This window comes from Leptonychotes weddellii, chromosome 2, assembly GCF_054177405.1.
Source record: "Leptonychotes weddellii isolate Sample4059 chromosome 2, ASM5417740v2, whole genome shotgun sequence".
NCBI lineage: Eukaryota > Metazoa > Chordata > Mammalia > Carnivora > Phocidae > Leptonychotes > Leptonychotes weddellii.
The window spans coordinates 103,357,746-103,374,659 of NC_138370.1; the positions used below are offsets into that span (position 1 = coordinate 103,357,746).

Consider the following 16,914-nt stretch of genomic DNA (forward strand, 5'->3'; position numbering starts at 1 on the left):
AGATATCTTCTCATTTCATCCATAAATATTTCAGCAAGTATCCTGAAAATATGAGTTAATTTTAAAACCATGCCATGATGTCATTACTCTACTTTAAAATTTAATAATTCCTCAATAACATTAAATGTTCAATCACTGTTCAAATTTCTCTGATTGTCTAATAGTTGTTTTATTTTTTCCTTCACAGTTTGTTGGAATCAGAATTGAAATAAGGTCTGTACATTGCAATTGGTTTTTCTTTTTTTCCCTCCTTCCTCTTTTTTTTTTTTTTGAGAGAGAGAGAGAGCACATGAAGGGGGTCCTGGGGAAGGAGAGGGGCAGAGAGAGAGAGGGAGAGAGAGAATCTCAAGCAGCTCTACACCTGACGTGGAGCTCAACCCCACAGCCGTGAGACCATGACCTGAGCCAAAATCAAGAACCAGAGGCCCGACTGACTGAGTCACCCAGGCACCCCTATTGATTTTTCTTAGGTCTCTTATAGCCTATAGATGTTCTTTCTCTCCCTTTTCCCACCTCCCATTTATTTTTCTTTGCAACACTTCTTGAAGAAATTGCAGAATTTGTTTTGCAGAGTTTCAACAGCCTACAGTTTGCTGATTGCATGGTTTTCATGAACATTTAGTAGCCTCCCCTCCCCCTTTATCCATGGTTTCGCATTGCACAGTTTCACTTATGCCCTGGTCAACCGGAGGGCCAGAAACAGATGATCTTTCTTCTGACATCTCTTCAGAAGGTCAGTAGTAGCCTAACGCTGCGTCATGATATCTGCGTCATTCGCCTTCCTTCACCTCATCATGCAGGCATTTTCTCATCTCACATCATCACAAGAAGAAGGGTGAGTCCAATACAAGAAGGTATTTTGAGAGAGGAACCACACTCACATTACTTTTATTACAGTCTTTTGTTATAATTGTCCTAGTTTATTTTTAGTTGTTGTTAATCTCTTACTGTGCCTAATTTATAAATTAAACTTTATCATAGGAATGTATGTAAGTATAGGAAAAACATATCTGTAGGGTTGGGTACTATCCACCATTTCAGGCATCCACTGGGGGTCTTGGAACGTATCTCTGAGGACAAGCAGGGACTACTGGATTCCTTTTTACCTTGTTTTTCCTGTAAAATGGTAGTTACAGCTATAGAGGTTAATTTGGGGGGTGAGGGAGTGAAGGAGGCAAGACTATTTCATGGATGATGTTTTGGAGGTAAGCAAATGTGTGGTTCTCTCCCATTTGGTCATGTTACCACAGTCCGAAAATTCTGGATATTTCACAATCAGCTCTAATGATCTTACATATCCTCCCTCCAGTCTACCACTGCTCTGGATACCTGTTGGTATAACCACTAAAGCCTGGAAGTGTATCCTTGCTGCCTGTATGACAAGCTATTTCAGGTTTGTCTTGTACATGTCCTGCCCCAGGCCTAGAATAGGCCTTTTCTCTAAGCAGCCCTGTTTCTCTTTAGTGGGATAAGGGAATGTTGGCAACAAGGGATAAGCTCCTGTTTCTAGACCTAATCCATGAATATGGCTAGAAAAATTGCTTCTTTTCAAAAGATAATCTATTTATAGGTTTCTACTAATAATTTCCATTTCAATTCAAGACTACAGTATTTTTACTAAAAGTTATCTGTTATCCGCTCCTCTTTTCTCCCACACAGAAAATCCCAGGTCCCAGTGAACCAACAGAATTGCTCGTTGGATTTATCCCACAATTCATGTGCAATCATCTTAGGATAACAATACCCGAACTATCTTCAACAATGTGGTTACTGAAAAATATTTTAAGACTTGTTATTTTTTCCCTGTAGTTCTTTTTGTCTTATGTCTCTGTCTTATGACATATCCCATTAGGAACATGTGAACACTTTGCTCTGTTGTTAAGTTGATTGAACTAATTCCTTCCATGAAGTTATGCTACCCGTTTGATAAATACTTAAGTTTGTTTCAATATTGTTTTTGACCTTCAGGCATTGCTTTTCTAAAATATTTTTTTAAAGATTTTATTTATTTATTTGACAGAGAGAGACACAGCGAGAGAGGGAACACACGCAGGGGGAGTGAGAGAGGGAGAAGCAGGCTTCCCACGGAGCAGGGAGCCCGATGTGGGGCTCGATCCCAGGACCCTGGGATCATGACCTGAGCCAAAGGCAGATGCTTAACGACTGAGCCACCCAGGCGCCCCACTGGTTTTCTAAAATTTAATTTTGTGTTACAATTATGCAAAAATTCCAAAGTCAAATTTATAAAGCAAGGTATATTCAAAGAAGTCTATATCTCTGTTCCTCCACCCTACTTCCTCTCTCCCACTACAGATGGTATTTTTAATAAAATGGCTTTTGGTTTATCTTTCCATTTAAAAAATATGAATATGTATATACATTCATATTCATCCCCTTCTTACATGAACTATACTGTGCTCATTTTTTTCTCCATATTTTTTAAACTTTATGTTATGGTGATCAATCCAACCCACTATATGGAAATACTTCTCATGCTTTGTTTACAGCTTTATAACACTCCATTATACGGACAAACTGTTGTTTATTTAACCAGTGCCTCCGTAGGGAAGTTTTAGATTGTTTCTAGTCTTTTTATTACAGATGTGTTATGTCTGTATTTTCTTTTCTTTTTTTTAAAGTAGGCTCCATGCCCAACATGGAGCCCAATGCAGGGCTTAAACTCACAACCCTGCGATCAAGACCTGAACTGAGATCAAAAGTCAGACACTTAATGGACTGAGTCACCAGGCACCCTGTTATGTCTGTATTTTTGCCATCATATCTTGGGGATAGATTCTTTGAAGTGGCTTTTCTAGGTGAAAAAATAAATGTGTACATAATTTTGCTAAGTATTTTTTTTTTCAATTATTGACCACCTTTAAGTGCAAAAGGCAGACAATAGTAGAAATCTTGAAGCTCAAGTTCACCGATCACTGGGACTGGTTTTTGAGTTTTAAGTCAGTCTCCCTGACTTCAGTGAACTCTTGGTACTGCTCTAAGAAATCTTCCCTTTGCTGTTTTTCATGACTACTCCATTCTCTTTTCTAAGAGAATCAAATGTTTTCAAGGATTTTTAACATGACTTAATTTATCCTAAAAATAATATGTATAAAATTATAACACAAAAATATAAGATTTATAAAATTTTAAAGTTGGAATGGACATTTAAAAAATATTTCCCTTTATTAAAAATGGAGGAGTATGGATAGATATTAAACAAAATAAGACTAAAGAGTATATTACTGGTAGAAGCAGGATTAGAATCCAGGCTTCACTGTAGAATCCAGGCTCAAGACTCTTTCATCTACATCTGAGATTCTCAAACTAGTACGTCAAAAGACACATGATTCCATAGGAAAAACATAGTGTATCTTTTTGAATTTGATTCTAAGAAGTGATTTGATTCCATGGTAAGTCAATTTTATTCTATGGTAAGTAATATAAAATATTTTTGTATTTTTTTTTTTAAGATTTTATTTATCTGAGAGCGAGAGATAATGACAGAGAGAGCATGAGCAGTGGGGAGAGGGGGAAGCAGGCTCCTCACTGCGCAGGGAGCCCGGTATTGGGTTCGATCCCAGGATGCTGGGATCATGACCTGATCCAAAGGCAGAGGCTTAACTCACTGAGCCACGCAGGCACCCCAATACTTTTGTATTTAAAGATATAATTGGAGTAGGATTAAAAAATCATGTGACAAATTTAATGATAAAGTACAAAACTTTGCAAACCTCTCCAGCTTGTAGCATCCCATGTAGAAGTGACATCTCTAGACTTCTAGGGTATCAGTTCATTCTCCTCTTCCTGAGAGCACTTGATGGGAAAGTTTGAGGAGCATTGTCCATCACTGAGCCGACTTTCCCTTGGAGTTGATGGGGGTCTTTTCTACCAGTCTAGTAGGCAGCATGTGTACATCCTGCTCGAATTGGGCTAGGTACATGACTAAGGAGGAGAAAGAAAATGAGGAAGCTGCTGGTTTATCTTGTCCTCAGGGATCAATTGACCTCATTTGATCCACATTAGATAAAAGATAAAGGGAGGAGCGCCCCGGCCTCCTGACCCAACATGGGCTGAGAAGTCTTGGAACCTTCTCTGCTGCTCACTGTGTAAAGGCTATCATAACATGAGGAGAGGTTGGGCTGGGAAGGAGTTGCTGTAAAAAAACAAAACAAAACAAAAACAAACCCATAATTTTCCTTATGTATTAAGAGGAATAAATAGTCCGAACGGCTATCATATAAATATCTGAAGCTAGAACATCACATTCTAAACAAAGACTAATTATGAAGAAAAGTTGCTTATGGCCTAGCCCCGTGGTTCAGTCTGAATGCTTTTTAATTCCCTCGAGGCCCCATTAGCTCATTTCTTTAGCAGAATCACAGGGATCAATCTCTAAAATCAATGCAGAAAGTGAAAACAACGTATGGAAATAGTTACCATTGTGAATCCCTTAAATCAACGTATGGAGTACGTCGAGTGTACATGGTTCTACACACACAACCTTATACAGAGATTTCTTTGCAAATCCAGAGTTTGAAGGATGGCAAGAACAAAAGAAAGAGCTGGGTGCAGATGTCTGGGCTTTCAATCCATTTTTTGTTTTGTTTTGTTTTTTGAAGTTACCTATCAAATCCCTGGGAGTTAGTAATAGAAAGAAAATTCTAAAGTTCTCTTATTTACAGGGCTACATGATTGTAGGAATCAAACGAGATGCAGGAGTAGATGTATGTACAATATATTGGGCACTTCATGTTACTGGTCACAGGAAATGATGTTTATATTTTATAGTGTTATTTCCCTTCTGATGAAGTATCTTTGCATATCTTGGTCATCTTAAGTTACTATGATCCAAACTGCATACCAACAAGGCAAAATGTGATTAAATCAAATTAATTGAGCTGTCAGTGAAGCCCTAGGAGCTTGTTCAGCTAATTAAGATCAAAGGTTCTGAGGATTGTCCATAATGGATGATTTTAAAGAGAAGCCTGTCTTCTTGTGTGCAACTTCCTGTTAAAAGTCTGGGTGTTTGTGCTCTGTGGAACAGCGGTAGTTCTGAGTTGGAAAGTTGCTTAAGCCCTCACGCAACTGAAAAGCAGAGCTAGTGGCTTACAATCAGTGGAAAAATAAAACTGGCTGAGAAATGTTTGGGGAGGTTTTTAATGCTTTTGGATCTTTTGCCACGATATGCTCTCAGTTTTTTGATCACCAAATGTGCACCCTTCCAAAATGTGCCCCTTTTTTTTTCCATTGAAAGGTTTGCATAAAGTATCTGTTTAACTGGACTGACGAGTGGGAGAGTCGGCAGTATCGAAAAAGCACGGAGTAGTGAACTGTGAACACACCGAGTGAGGAATTGACCAGTCCATTTGTCACACCCCAAGGTTTAATACTGATTCAAAAGCCTTTAGTGAGACCAGGAATTGAGAGATCCATTTGGGGAAACTTGTGCAAACTTGGGAATTCAGGGCAATAGCCTAGTGCTACCACGATCACTTCAAAGCCTCTGAATCCGTAGCCATGGTGGCCTGCATGTGCTGTCCTGAAACAGTCACACTGTGTGAGTGACGGGGAGGCTGCTGCCAAGGTGCACACACAGCTCTAGGGGGCTGTCACCCCTCACCACTACACCCCTCCCCAGCCATGCAGCCTCTCAAAGCATTTCTCCCCACGGACACACAGCACTCATCCTGAGAAGAATTATGGTCATTTATTTCATTTTCTTGTATTTGCCATAATGTTGAATACCTCCGATACACGGGTCCTTGGAAATGGCCCAACTGGCCTCTGCGGAGGGTTTGAAGCCCGGTGTCCATCAGAACACAGTTCTAAGTCCCAGCTCTCTGCTGCTTACAAGTTATGTGCCAATGAACAATTTACTTAACTTTTACCAGCCTCAGTTTTCTTTTCTGTAAATCGAGGCTAATCATAATACCACTAGGATTGTTGTACGCCTTAAGCGAGACTTCTTGCGCAAGTCATTTCACACAGGGCTGAGTACATGAGAAGCACTCCATAAAGGTTAACTAACCATATATTTTTCAAAATGTTAAGAAGGGACTTGAAACTTAAAGATGAAATACAAAGGGGCCTCATTCATCTCAGGCGGCATCAGTTTGGTGTTGGAGTGAATTCAATGTAATCGTTGGTATCTATAGAAATGGCAGTTGTAGGCATTTAATCTAATGTCATTGTGTCCAAAGAGGAAGTACAGACAAAGGATAAACGTGATGATTAAGAATTTGGCAGGAAGGTGATTCTGTGTGGAATGTTTACTATGCTCCCCTCCCCCCTTATCTCTCAGTTGCTTCTATACCTGGCTTGAGACAGAGGTGATTTCTGAAAGCTATGTCTGCAACTAGAATATAAGTTCTTCACAAGACAGTTCCTGTGCCTTTCTGTATTTGCTCCTGGAAATGAAGTCTCCTTAACCTAAAATCTCAGTATCAGATAAAGCATAAAATTTCTGTCAGGAGAATTCTGAAAAGGACAAAGGGAAAGGAAAGGAAAAATGTTGCTCTTTACTTGTGTTTTGCTTTGCCTTTATATGTCCCTGTGGTTTTCCTGAGCACGAATGATCAGGTCACCACCTATATTGGAAAATAACTTTATTTTAAACATATTGTTCAGGGCCGTTTATTTTCTCAAACTCTTTCCCCTAGGAAGAAAGGAAAAAGAGTGTGGTGTATCTTCCATGCCGGCCTCAGAAGGCAAGAACTTTGAAATACACACCACGCATCTCATTTAGAGACTTTGGGCAAGAATCACAAAGCAATCGTACTTGCGGCAAAAGCCAAAATGAAAGTCAGTTGTTTCTTCTTCTTTTGCCAATTCCAGTGGCAGGCTCTGGCCTGCAGATCTCAGGAGTTTTAAATGTCTTTCCAGCACAGATCTCCTTTCATGTTTGTATCCTTCTTGCTAAATCTGGACCTCTTCTCTCAACATCCTTCTTGCATTGTGTCCAGGAGCCCTTTTTTGTTTGGAAGTGTTCTGGGTTTTCTCTTCATGGAAACCAACGCCCCAGTTTGCACTGATGTAAATGTCTTCCCCACCTCCTACACTGCGCAGCACTCCTTGCCAGAATGCATTAAAATGCAAAACCATTTGAGGAGAGGCCATGAAATCAAACTGTTTACGAGCCTGCATGTTCTTGATTGAATACTTCAGAATTCCAGTTTTAAATCTTTCAATATGAAAACCATCAAGGGACTCTCACCCAGTCTCAAGTACCCGAGAGTAATAAAATCCTAGCATTACCGATGTCCTGGAGTAGTTGTGATGCCCTATCTTCCAGATGTCTTTCTTCTTCATTCACTTTCTTGTGTCCTAAAACTGGGATGCCTGTGAAATTTTTGTAAACAGAAGTTTGTTTGCTTTCTGGCAGTTGAAGAAGAGCTTGGAGAATTGAGTCCAAGCTTGGTATTGGTGTGCATCTATTCTCCTTCCTCAGTAGACACTGATGATACAAAGACAAATGAAAGGCTATTCCTGACCAGAAGGATTTCTCATCCAGTTAGCGAGGAAATGAGAGACATCAAGGATCAGGATGCAGGCACACGAGGGTTGTCACGGGGAAAACTAAGGGAGGTGACCAAAGGGTTGCAGGAGAAGATATGTTACCTGTGTCCTATAAGAACAGCAGGGGAAAAAAAAAATAAAGATGTAAAATAACACATTTCCAGCCTAGGAAAAAGCAAATGTAAAGGCGTAAGCAGTGGGTGTTTTAGTTTCGGGCTGCTATAAGAAAATCCCATAAATGGGATGGCTTATAAGCAGCAGAAATGTATTTCTCACAGTTTGGGATGCTGGAAGTCTGAGATCAGGGTACCAGCACGGTCGGCGTCTGCTGAGAGCCCTCTCTTGGGCTGCACACTGCTGACTTCTCACTGTGAGCTAATGTGATGGAAAGAGAGCTAGAGAGCTCTCTGGGGTCTCTTTTATAAGATACTAATCCCACCCATGAGGCCTCTACCCTCATCACCTAGTCGCCTCCCATAGGCCCCACCTCCTTATACTATCACATGGGGGTTAGGATTTCAGTATATGAATTCTGGGGAGGCAAACACAAGCATTCAGTCCATAACCGTGGTAATATTGCACTGGTTCTCAAACTTGTAACCACAAGACAAATTTTAAAAGATACTTATGCTTTAAATAAATAAATAAATAAAAATAAAAAATAAATAAATAAATAAAAAGGGCGCCTGGGTGGCTCAGTCGGTTAAGCGACTGCCTTCGGCTCAGGTCATGATCCTGGAGTCCCGGGATCGAGTCCCGCATCGGGCTCCCTGCTCGGCGGGGAGTCTGCTTCTCCCTCTGACCCTCCTCCCTCTCATGCTCTCTCTCTCTCTCATTCTCTCTCTCAAATAAATAAATAAATAAAATCTTTAAAAAAAAAAAAAGATACTTATGCTTGAGTTTCATCGTTAGAGATTCCAACTGAATTGGTACAAGATTCTGTCCGGGCATCGGGATTTTTGAGAAGCTCCCTTGAGTATTAGAATGTGCTGTTCAATGTGGAGAACCACTGTTGGAAATTATCTTCTATCTGGACTGTAGAGCTCGTGGGGGATGAGTAGAGAAGAGACTTATAAAGCAGGTGGGGTTCACTGTAGGAAGTTCAGACTTAAAATAAAGGTCACAGAGAGGTCCTCAAGGATTTTATGCAGGTGAATAGCAAAATCAAATTTGTGGATTAGACCAAGACCTTAGGTAGGTGGCAGTTGAAGGGACTGTGGACAGGACATTGTGAGTATATTGTGGGTGGGGTGGGAAAATGGATAATCCTGGGGGGGAAAAACAGACTCCTCAGAGGCAGTCCCTGGCTGGGAGGCAGGAAGGACTTGATGACAGGTGGCACTAAGGTGGTGCCAGGACCCCACAACTGTTGCAGCCTAATGGAGCCGTGACACATGGGCATGGGAGTTCTTAGCTGGGTAATTCCATGTGTACACCCACATTTTCAAGATAAGGGGAAGGCTTTTTCAGGTTTCCCCAGATAACTGTCCTCGGTGCCTGCCTCCGTTTTGCTTGTGGAGAACAATCCTCAGGGAACTGCTGCTGAGCTCAAAGCTAATCAGATTGGGAAGCATCTTTTAAAAAAGAAAATGAGGTAATTCGATGGGCCTTTCTTTCCTTCCTTTTTGCAAGCCAAGGCACATTTCTTCACGTTTCCTATCCTCCCTCCTCCGAAAAAGCTGCAGCAATTTTAATAAGGTCATTTGCCTGAGTTCTCTGAGATTATCTGACTTTCTTGCTGGAAATGCTACCAACCAATAGGGTGGATTCACCAGGACCCCACCAGCTACTTTGGCCTCAAGGTGATTTCTCTGGTCCCCCGGAACTGCTTTCTTCTGGTACAGTCCTGAAGCAGCAGAAGAGCTCGCAAATGCTCTATCAGAACCATTGTGGCCAGAAGAGATGTAGCAATGGTTTCTGGCTAATTGGCAGCGGGAGCTCTGGCTTATGTAACGGTTACCTCTGGCAATTTGTCCCAACACCCCTTTTGGCAGCAACGCTGTGGTATTTTTAATGGTAAGAGCTTGGCCAGCATTCAGCCAATCAGCTCGTTCGCTTTGCTGGCTGCAATTAGAGTTACTGTTTCTTTCACCTTGTTTCCAGCCAGACCTGGTTCTGTAAATATGTCAGTGGGGGTTTGGATGGAGCTGTGTTCTGCCTCAGTGCCTTAAATCCATTATTTCAGTTCAGAAAGTCATTTTACCTTTACACAAAGCGGTCCCCTGATGTATCTGACCTTAATCCCACATGTCAGTCGGACCCGTAGAGAGGGAGGTAGATGTTCCAGATTTTAATGACACTTTACAATTTGCAAGGAGGATTTGAGGATTGTCAACAGAAAGGAAGCAGCCTGGCTCTCTGGTGTGGTGGATTCATTAGGAGTTGCCTTCTGTCCCTCGTGCCGGTCATCACCTGGTTGTAGCCAGCTGCTGGAAAAGAGGTATAACGTTTCCTGACGGAGCGCAGAAAGGGGAAAGGAGATCCCATTTTCCGGAATTCGGTATCTCCTCTTTTTACCTTCATCACCTCTGCCGGGATTTATTCTGGCATTTCCGGTATTGACGATCGATATAGAACAGAGCTTCCTTATTTACCTTTAGCAGACCTACAAGTGTTCTTGAACATGGTCTTTAAATCGAAGGGAGAAATTAGATGTACTATGTAAGAAATGCACTCCAAAATTTACAAATACTGTTTTCCTCAGAGAGGAAATTAAGCCTTCTTTCATCTTAATTTCTCTGAGGAATTGAGACAAAGACAATGGGGAGAACTCTTTTTTTTTTTTTTTAAGATTTTATTTATTTATTTTGACAGAGAGAGACACAGCGAGAGAGGGAACACAAGCAGGGGGAGTGGGAGAGGGAGAAGCAGGCTCCCCACTGAGCAGGGAGCCCGATGCGGGGCTTGATCCCAGGACCCCGAGATCATGACCCGAGCCGAAGGCAGACGCTTAACGACTGAGCCACCCAGGCGCTCCAATGGGGAGAACTCTTAAGAGTAGCGTGAAAAGACACAGTCCCCACCCCAAAAGAGCCAGGCGGCTCTGCTTTGTGGTCTCTCTCCCACCACCTCCCTTATGTTGAGAGTCCTGGGAGGTCACTTCTAAATTATCCTCTACAATACAAATTTCCCCTAAATAACTTTATTGCCTAGGGGAATATTTGGGGCAAAATAATATAAAATAAATATTTATATTACTACAGGTAATTTGGGCCACATGAACAGAAGAATGTCTTGGATAAATTTTGAATGAATATGGTTAGAAGTATTTCCAGTCCAAAATAAATAAGCAGCATATCTGCCAATCTCCATAATGTTTGTTTCTCTCTCTCTCTTTATGTATTCTTACTGTTCTGATGATATCATTGCAATATTTTTCAATTAGGTAGTGATGAACTCCATTAAACCTGCTAATCTCCTTTGTAAGAGGGAAGGTCCAGATATTCCTCCTTTGGCATCAAAGGCAATTCTGGGGATTGGGAAAAGAGAGAATAATGAGAGGGCCCCAGGACCCAGCAAGACGAAATCTGTTCCCTTAACTCTCCTCTATCTTTAACCTTGCCCAACCTGGTTAATGAACTAGTCAGCAGCACCACTCGAATTACTTGGCAAAGTAAATTGATCTAAATCCTGTTGAAGTAGTCAGCGTTCTCAAGCAGGAATTAAAAAAGAAATCTAGTTGGCATCAACCTAAATGGGTGTTTTTTCTGGCACACACGTGCAGGCAAAGTAAGCTGAAATTATAAAAGTAAATAATTCATGAACATGCCTAATACTTTCTCTGGAAGCAATGATTATTTTATTATCCAAATTTTAACTCTTTAACATGCATCTCCAGAGGTAGATTGGCTTGGAAAATCTCAAAGGGAAATTGAATGCTGTATGAATTTTTTCATATGTTGATTTTTTTTTTCCCCCAACACTGAGTTTTCTTTGGCCAGTAGAAAAAATTTAATCGGTGACTTTGCACAAAGTTTACTGCTTGGTGAATTACTGCAAAATGAAGATACATGTCCATGCCACCCAGAAAAGAAATAGAACATTTCCAGAACCTCAGAACTTGGAGCTGGAGGTCCCAACTTTGCAATAAAGGAAGAAAAATAAACAAAACGGAAACAGTTTTGAAAATAAGGAAATAAAATCGTCATTTTTCATCCTGATACTATTGTATATGTAGAAAATCCGAAGTTATCTACAAATAAAGTATTATTAAGCAAATTTAGCAAGGTCACAGAATACAAAGTCAGTATGTACAAATCAACTCTATTTCCATATCCACGTAGAAAATAATTAGAAAATGAAATTTTAGAAAATAATACTATTTATAATAGCATAAAAAAATCAAATTTCTAAAGTAGTAGTTTTCAAGGTGTGGTCCAAGAAGCCCTGGGATTCCTAAATTCCATTCAGATGATCCTTTTTTACTCTCATTCTTTTATGAGTGAACAGTGGAGTTTTCCAGAGGTACTTTATGTGTGATAATACATCAAATTGAATGCAGAAGTAGATCTGAGAAGCTAGCTGTTTTCTATTACACAAAGCTTTAAAGGGATTCGCAAAAATGTAAAACAATGCCAGTCTTTTCTGTCTGATTATACTATCAGTTAATAGGAGATGTGGGTTAAAATTTTCCATAGAGTTGTGGATTTGTATATTTCTCTCTTTTTTTTTTTAAAGATTTATTTATTTATTTGAGAGAGCGAGAATGAGAGAATGAGAGAGAGAGAGAGTACATGAGAGGGGGGAGGGTTAGAGGGAGAAGCAGGCTCCTCGCCAAGCAGGGACCCCGATGTGGGACTCGATCCAGGGACTCCAGGATCATGACCTGAGCCGAAGGCAGTCGTTCAACCAACTGAGCCACCCAGGCGCCCTATATTTCTCCTTTTAGTTTTGATAAGATTTCTCCTTTTAGTTTCAGATTTGCTTTATATATTTTACTTTAGAATTGCTTTATCTTCCTAGTGAAATCATTATGAAATAGCCCTCTCTACCTTTATTACAGATTTTTGCCTTAAAGGGGCCTTCATCTGGCATTAATATAGTTACAAGTGTTCACTTTTTCTAAGTGTTTTCATGATACCCTTTTTAGAATTCTTTTTTAGTATTTCTGTGTCCTAATAGAGAAATATTTCTTTTATAAGCAACGTATGTTTTGATTTTATTTTTTTGCAACCTGTCTGAAAACTTTGACTTCTAATTTGAATGCTTAGTCTACTTACACTTAATGTAATTGTTCTTATATTTCCATTTAAATCTATAATCTTACTATTTGTTTACGATTTTTTCAGCTTCCTTTATATTTCTTTTTCTCTCATTTCTTATCTGTTTTGATTAACTGATTTTTTATTATTTTATTTTCCCTTTTATCAGAGTCTAATGTCAATTAATTTTATCCATTCTCTTACAATGTAAGCCTCTTACTTGCTGTTATATTTTTATCACGTTTTAATTTTACATGTATTTTAAACTCAACAAACATTACTATTGTATTAATAGTCAGTATTTATTTATATTTGCTCACATATTTACTCTTTTTGTTACCTCGTATTCCCCCTTGCATCTCCACTTCCTTCTGGGATTGTTTTCCTTATGCCTAAGTAACTCTGCATCTATTTCTTTTAGTGTAGGTCTGCCAACAATGATCTCTCAGTTTTAGTTGGCTTGGCATGACTTTATTTTGACTTTGTTCTTGAAGAATATTGTTCCTGGGTATGAATGCTAGGTTGCTGGTTATTTTCTTTCAGCATTTTGAAGATACCATTCTGTTGTCATTTGGCCTCTAGAATTTCTGTGAAATCAGCTCTCAGTCTAACTGCTGTTCCTATGAATGTGATAGGTCTTTGTTATCAGTTTTAAAGTTTAAGTTTGACAAAACAAATATCTTTATCACCTATGGATCTGTTTTAGTTATCTCTTTTCCTTTTGGGTTTTGATCAATCGATCTGTGTTCTGGTGTGCATGGTAATATTTTATCTGCTAGATATTGTGTATAAATAATTGGAAAGATTCTGAATGTCTTTCCTTCAGATAGTGAAATTTTGTTAATCTGGGATTAGGCTGATCAAATATGAATTTAATTCTGTGAGGTTTGACCTATTTCCAGTTCACCTTTACCTCTATTGCATAGCTTTCCAGGAGTCCCCATAGAAAGTTTATGATGCTTGCCAGGTCTGCTTCATCTGTGTGGTGTCGAACTCTATGTCTCTCTTGTATTTATGAGAGTGTCAGTCACCCTGTTTAGCTTCTCTATCTCTTTCATTTTGAGGCTCTTGGCTCCAGTCTACTTACGAATAGCAAATGCATCTAGGGGCAGGGTAATGAGAATACTTGACTCACCTATTAGCATTTTCCTTTTCTCTGGGACCTTGAACACCTCAAGTCTTGGCTGCTGGGTAGCTCTCTTATGTCTTCAAATAGTGTTTCTGTTTTTTAAACCCAGATTTTCTTCTGATTTTTGGTGTGAGTTTGGCTAATCTAGAAAGAAGGTCCCCAGAGATCATCATTTTCCCTCTCATTCCTTTGATCTATTTGGTTACCAAGTTCTGAAACTGTACATGTGATCTCTAAAATCTGACCCTTTCCCTTCATTCTGAGTGCCATACACTTGAGTTCAGGAGCTGATCTTCTACTATCTGAATTATTTACCAAGGGCCAGCTAGTAAATATGTCTGGCTCAATCATTTTGCATTCACCTTAGATATTACTTCCAGGATGAAACATACATAACTCCCCAAATTGAACCTATCTTGGTATTTATATAACCTATAAAATAAAAATCCAATTTGTATAGGAGGTACATGGGCATTGCAGTAGATAGATGCTAGTACACAATTAAAAGTTACAAAATTTTTGAATGGACAAAGAATAATAAACTGAATATAATAATTGCACAAAACAGGAGATAAACCAGTGTTTTCCCAGAGGTTGGTTCAGGCTTTTCAGGTCTACCAAAGTGCCCTGTGGAAATGTACAACTGATGCTGATTGTACTGATAAGTTGAAGATCCAGACGGGGTGAAAAATTCTCCTTAGTCTTTTTCAATTTTTTTCATTATTCTGTGTAGACCTACTCTCAACCCCTGACTCATAGGTATGCTGGCTCCAGGCCTGCCTTTTCTTCAACTGCAAATAGCAGATATAAAAAAATAATATCAATAAATTCTCAGTGTTTACTCTGAGACTATGTGAATCAAAGGACACATGTCCAAGGACAGCATCTCTTAGCAGGTCCAGATTTCAAGACTGTGTCTTCACATCCTATTGCTCCCCTAAACTCTACACTCTGCTTCACCAAAATACTTGCCTTTCTTCTCATTTTCATAAATTCACATCTATTGTGGATTCACATATATATTGTTTCTGGAGTACCCTTCTCCACTTTTCTCTTTGGAAAATCCCTCATTACCATTCATGAACTAGCTCAAGTTCTACCTCTTCTAGGAAGATTGCTTGAACCATCTTTGCCTTACATTAAAATGAGATCCTCCCCTTTCTCTGTTTTCATATTTTGCACGGTACCTCTATTAGGTCATTTATCCCTTTGTGATTTTTTGTTTATTACTGTCTTCCTGACAAGAATGTAAGCTTTTCAAGGGCAGGTTTTCAAATCATTTCTTTGCAAACCCATGACCAACAGAGTATTTAGAACATAAGAGGAACTCAGTAAATATTAGCTAGAAGAATAAGGTTTTCAATATTATTGAATCTACTCAGCAACAAGTTATTTCCTTTATCTGGATACAATATTTGGCAAAGAAGAGGTATTCAGTTAATATTTGTTCAACCGATGAATCATATTAATTATTGGACGGAAGGGGTACTTGATTCTGAAGATGTAGTCTTTTTTAATAAAAAGAATTTTGAAAGAATAAAAAGTTTGGGTGAGAGTTTAGAGGCTGATAGTTGGAGAAAATATTTCTGGAATCATTTCTCTGGAAATTAAACCTAAATTCTTTTTCATAAAACCAAGATTGATTAAGGATAAAATCACCGAGGCATAGATAATTTGAGAAAAATTAGTTAGCTATAGGCCTTAAGAAAAATATGTCAAATGTCACTATACATAATTTATCTTAGATTTTTGATTGGTGAGCCATGAAAGCCATATTCTGCAAATGTTTAAAAATTAAAGAACACCATGTCTATTTCATACTGCTCCCATACTCTGTGAAACCTTCAAACTGTGCAGGCAAGGCTCAATTGCCATGGGGCTATATATGGACACTTAATCCAGAGGGATTTAAAGGAGCAAGTTTTGCTCAATGAAAAACCATTGGCAAAACTTCTGCAACATATTTTTATGCACATAAAAATTAGTTTCAGAGATACATAATTGTGAGTTTTTATTACAGAATCTTCAGGTCAAATTGTATTTTACCAGAAGATTTTATGAGTTTTTAAACCCAGACAAATGTAAAAGATTACTTTTTCTGCTAATGAAGCTGGTAGTAGCTTCTTTCCAGGTACTGAAATCAGGGCAGTGGGTTGGCTGCCTCACAAACTTTTCAATCTCTGCATGTGCAAGAAAGTTGAAATACATGTTAGACTGACTGGACCACACTCACACTCTCCACCTGACTTTCTGTATGAAGATAATTGCTGAGGTTCACAGTATGTTTTGTTGATCCCACAGTTGACATAATAAAAGGGAAAACTTACCAAACTTGAATTATAATGAGAAACTTGGACATATAGATGATTGTTCTGCAAACATCTATTCAGTCACAGCTCAATGTAAAATAGATTGTGTTTGAAAAGTCTTCTTGACATTAGTTATTTATAATATTCTTTTTTATATGTATAACATTATAAACAGCTATTGCTTGGCCAGATCAGCATTTGAAAACCTATTTAATTCACAACATGACTGAAAAATTACACATTTATAATGAAAGATAGTACACAAAATCTAATGGCCACACTAGGAATTAAACATAGTTAAATTAATATTAAAATTTAATTCATTTTTATTATTAAATATAAGTTCTTGGGAAAAATAAAAAAACAGTAACAGAAATGCAAAGCTTTGTGGGGATTTGTTAAGGAACTTATGGAACTGTTAAGGGGATTTATATTTTGAGAGTGTAAATTCTTTATTGCTTCCCATTTTGTGTGAAAATTATCTGGGGATTTTTCTTGATAGAGATCCATCTCTGCTCCATGTTTATACCAGACAGAGTTGATATTTGGGTTGATACTGGGTTCCCTAATGGAAAAGAAGTAAAAAGAAATAAGTAAAGTAACGACAGATGTTGGCGGGGAGAAAGGGGAACCCTCCTACACTGTTGGTGGGAATGCAAGCTGGTGCAGCCACTCTGGAAAACAGTATGGAGGTTTCTCAAAAAGTTGAAAATAGAGCTACCATATGATCCAGCAATTGCACTACTGGGTATTTACCCCA

At 38.9% G+C, this 16,914-nt stretch overlaps 1 protein-coding gene across 1 annotated transcript in view; it reads left to right on the forward strand.

The window, feature by feature from the left end:
- Positions 1–475: 475 nt before the first annotated feature.
- The window catches only part of LOC145720152 (uncharacterized), a 42,979-nt gene continuing 26,540 nt past the window's right edge, over positions 476–16,914 (forward strand). Inside the window, exons 1-2 of the mRNA XM_081812086.1 lie at positions 476–835; positions 6,660–6,801. Of these exons, the coding sequence (XP_081668212.1) occupies positions 704–835; positions 6,660–6,801 (274 nt within the window). The 5' untranslated portion in view covers positions 476–703. The remainder of the gene's footprint in view (positions 836–6,659; positions 6,802–16,914) is intronic.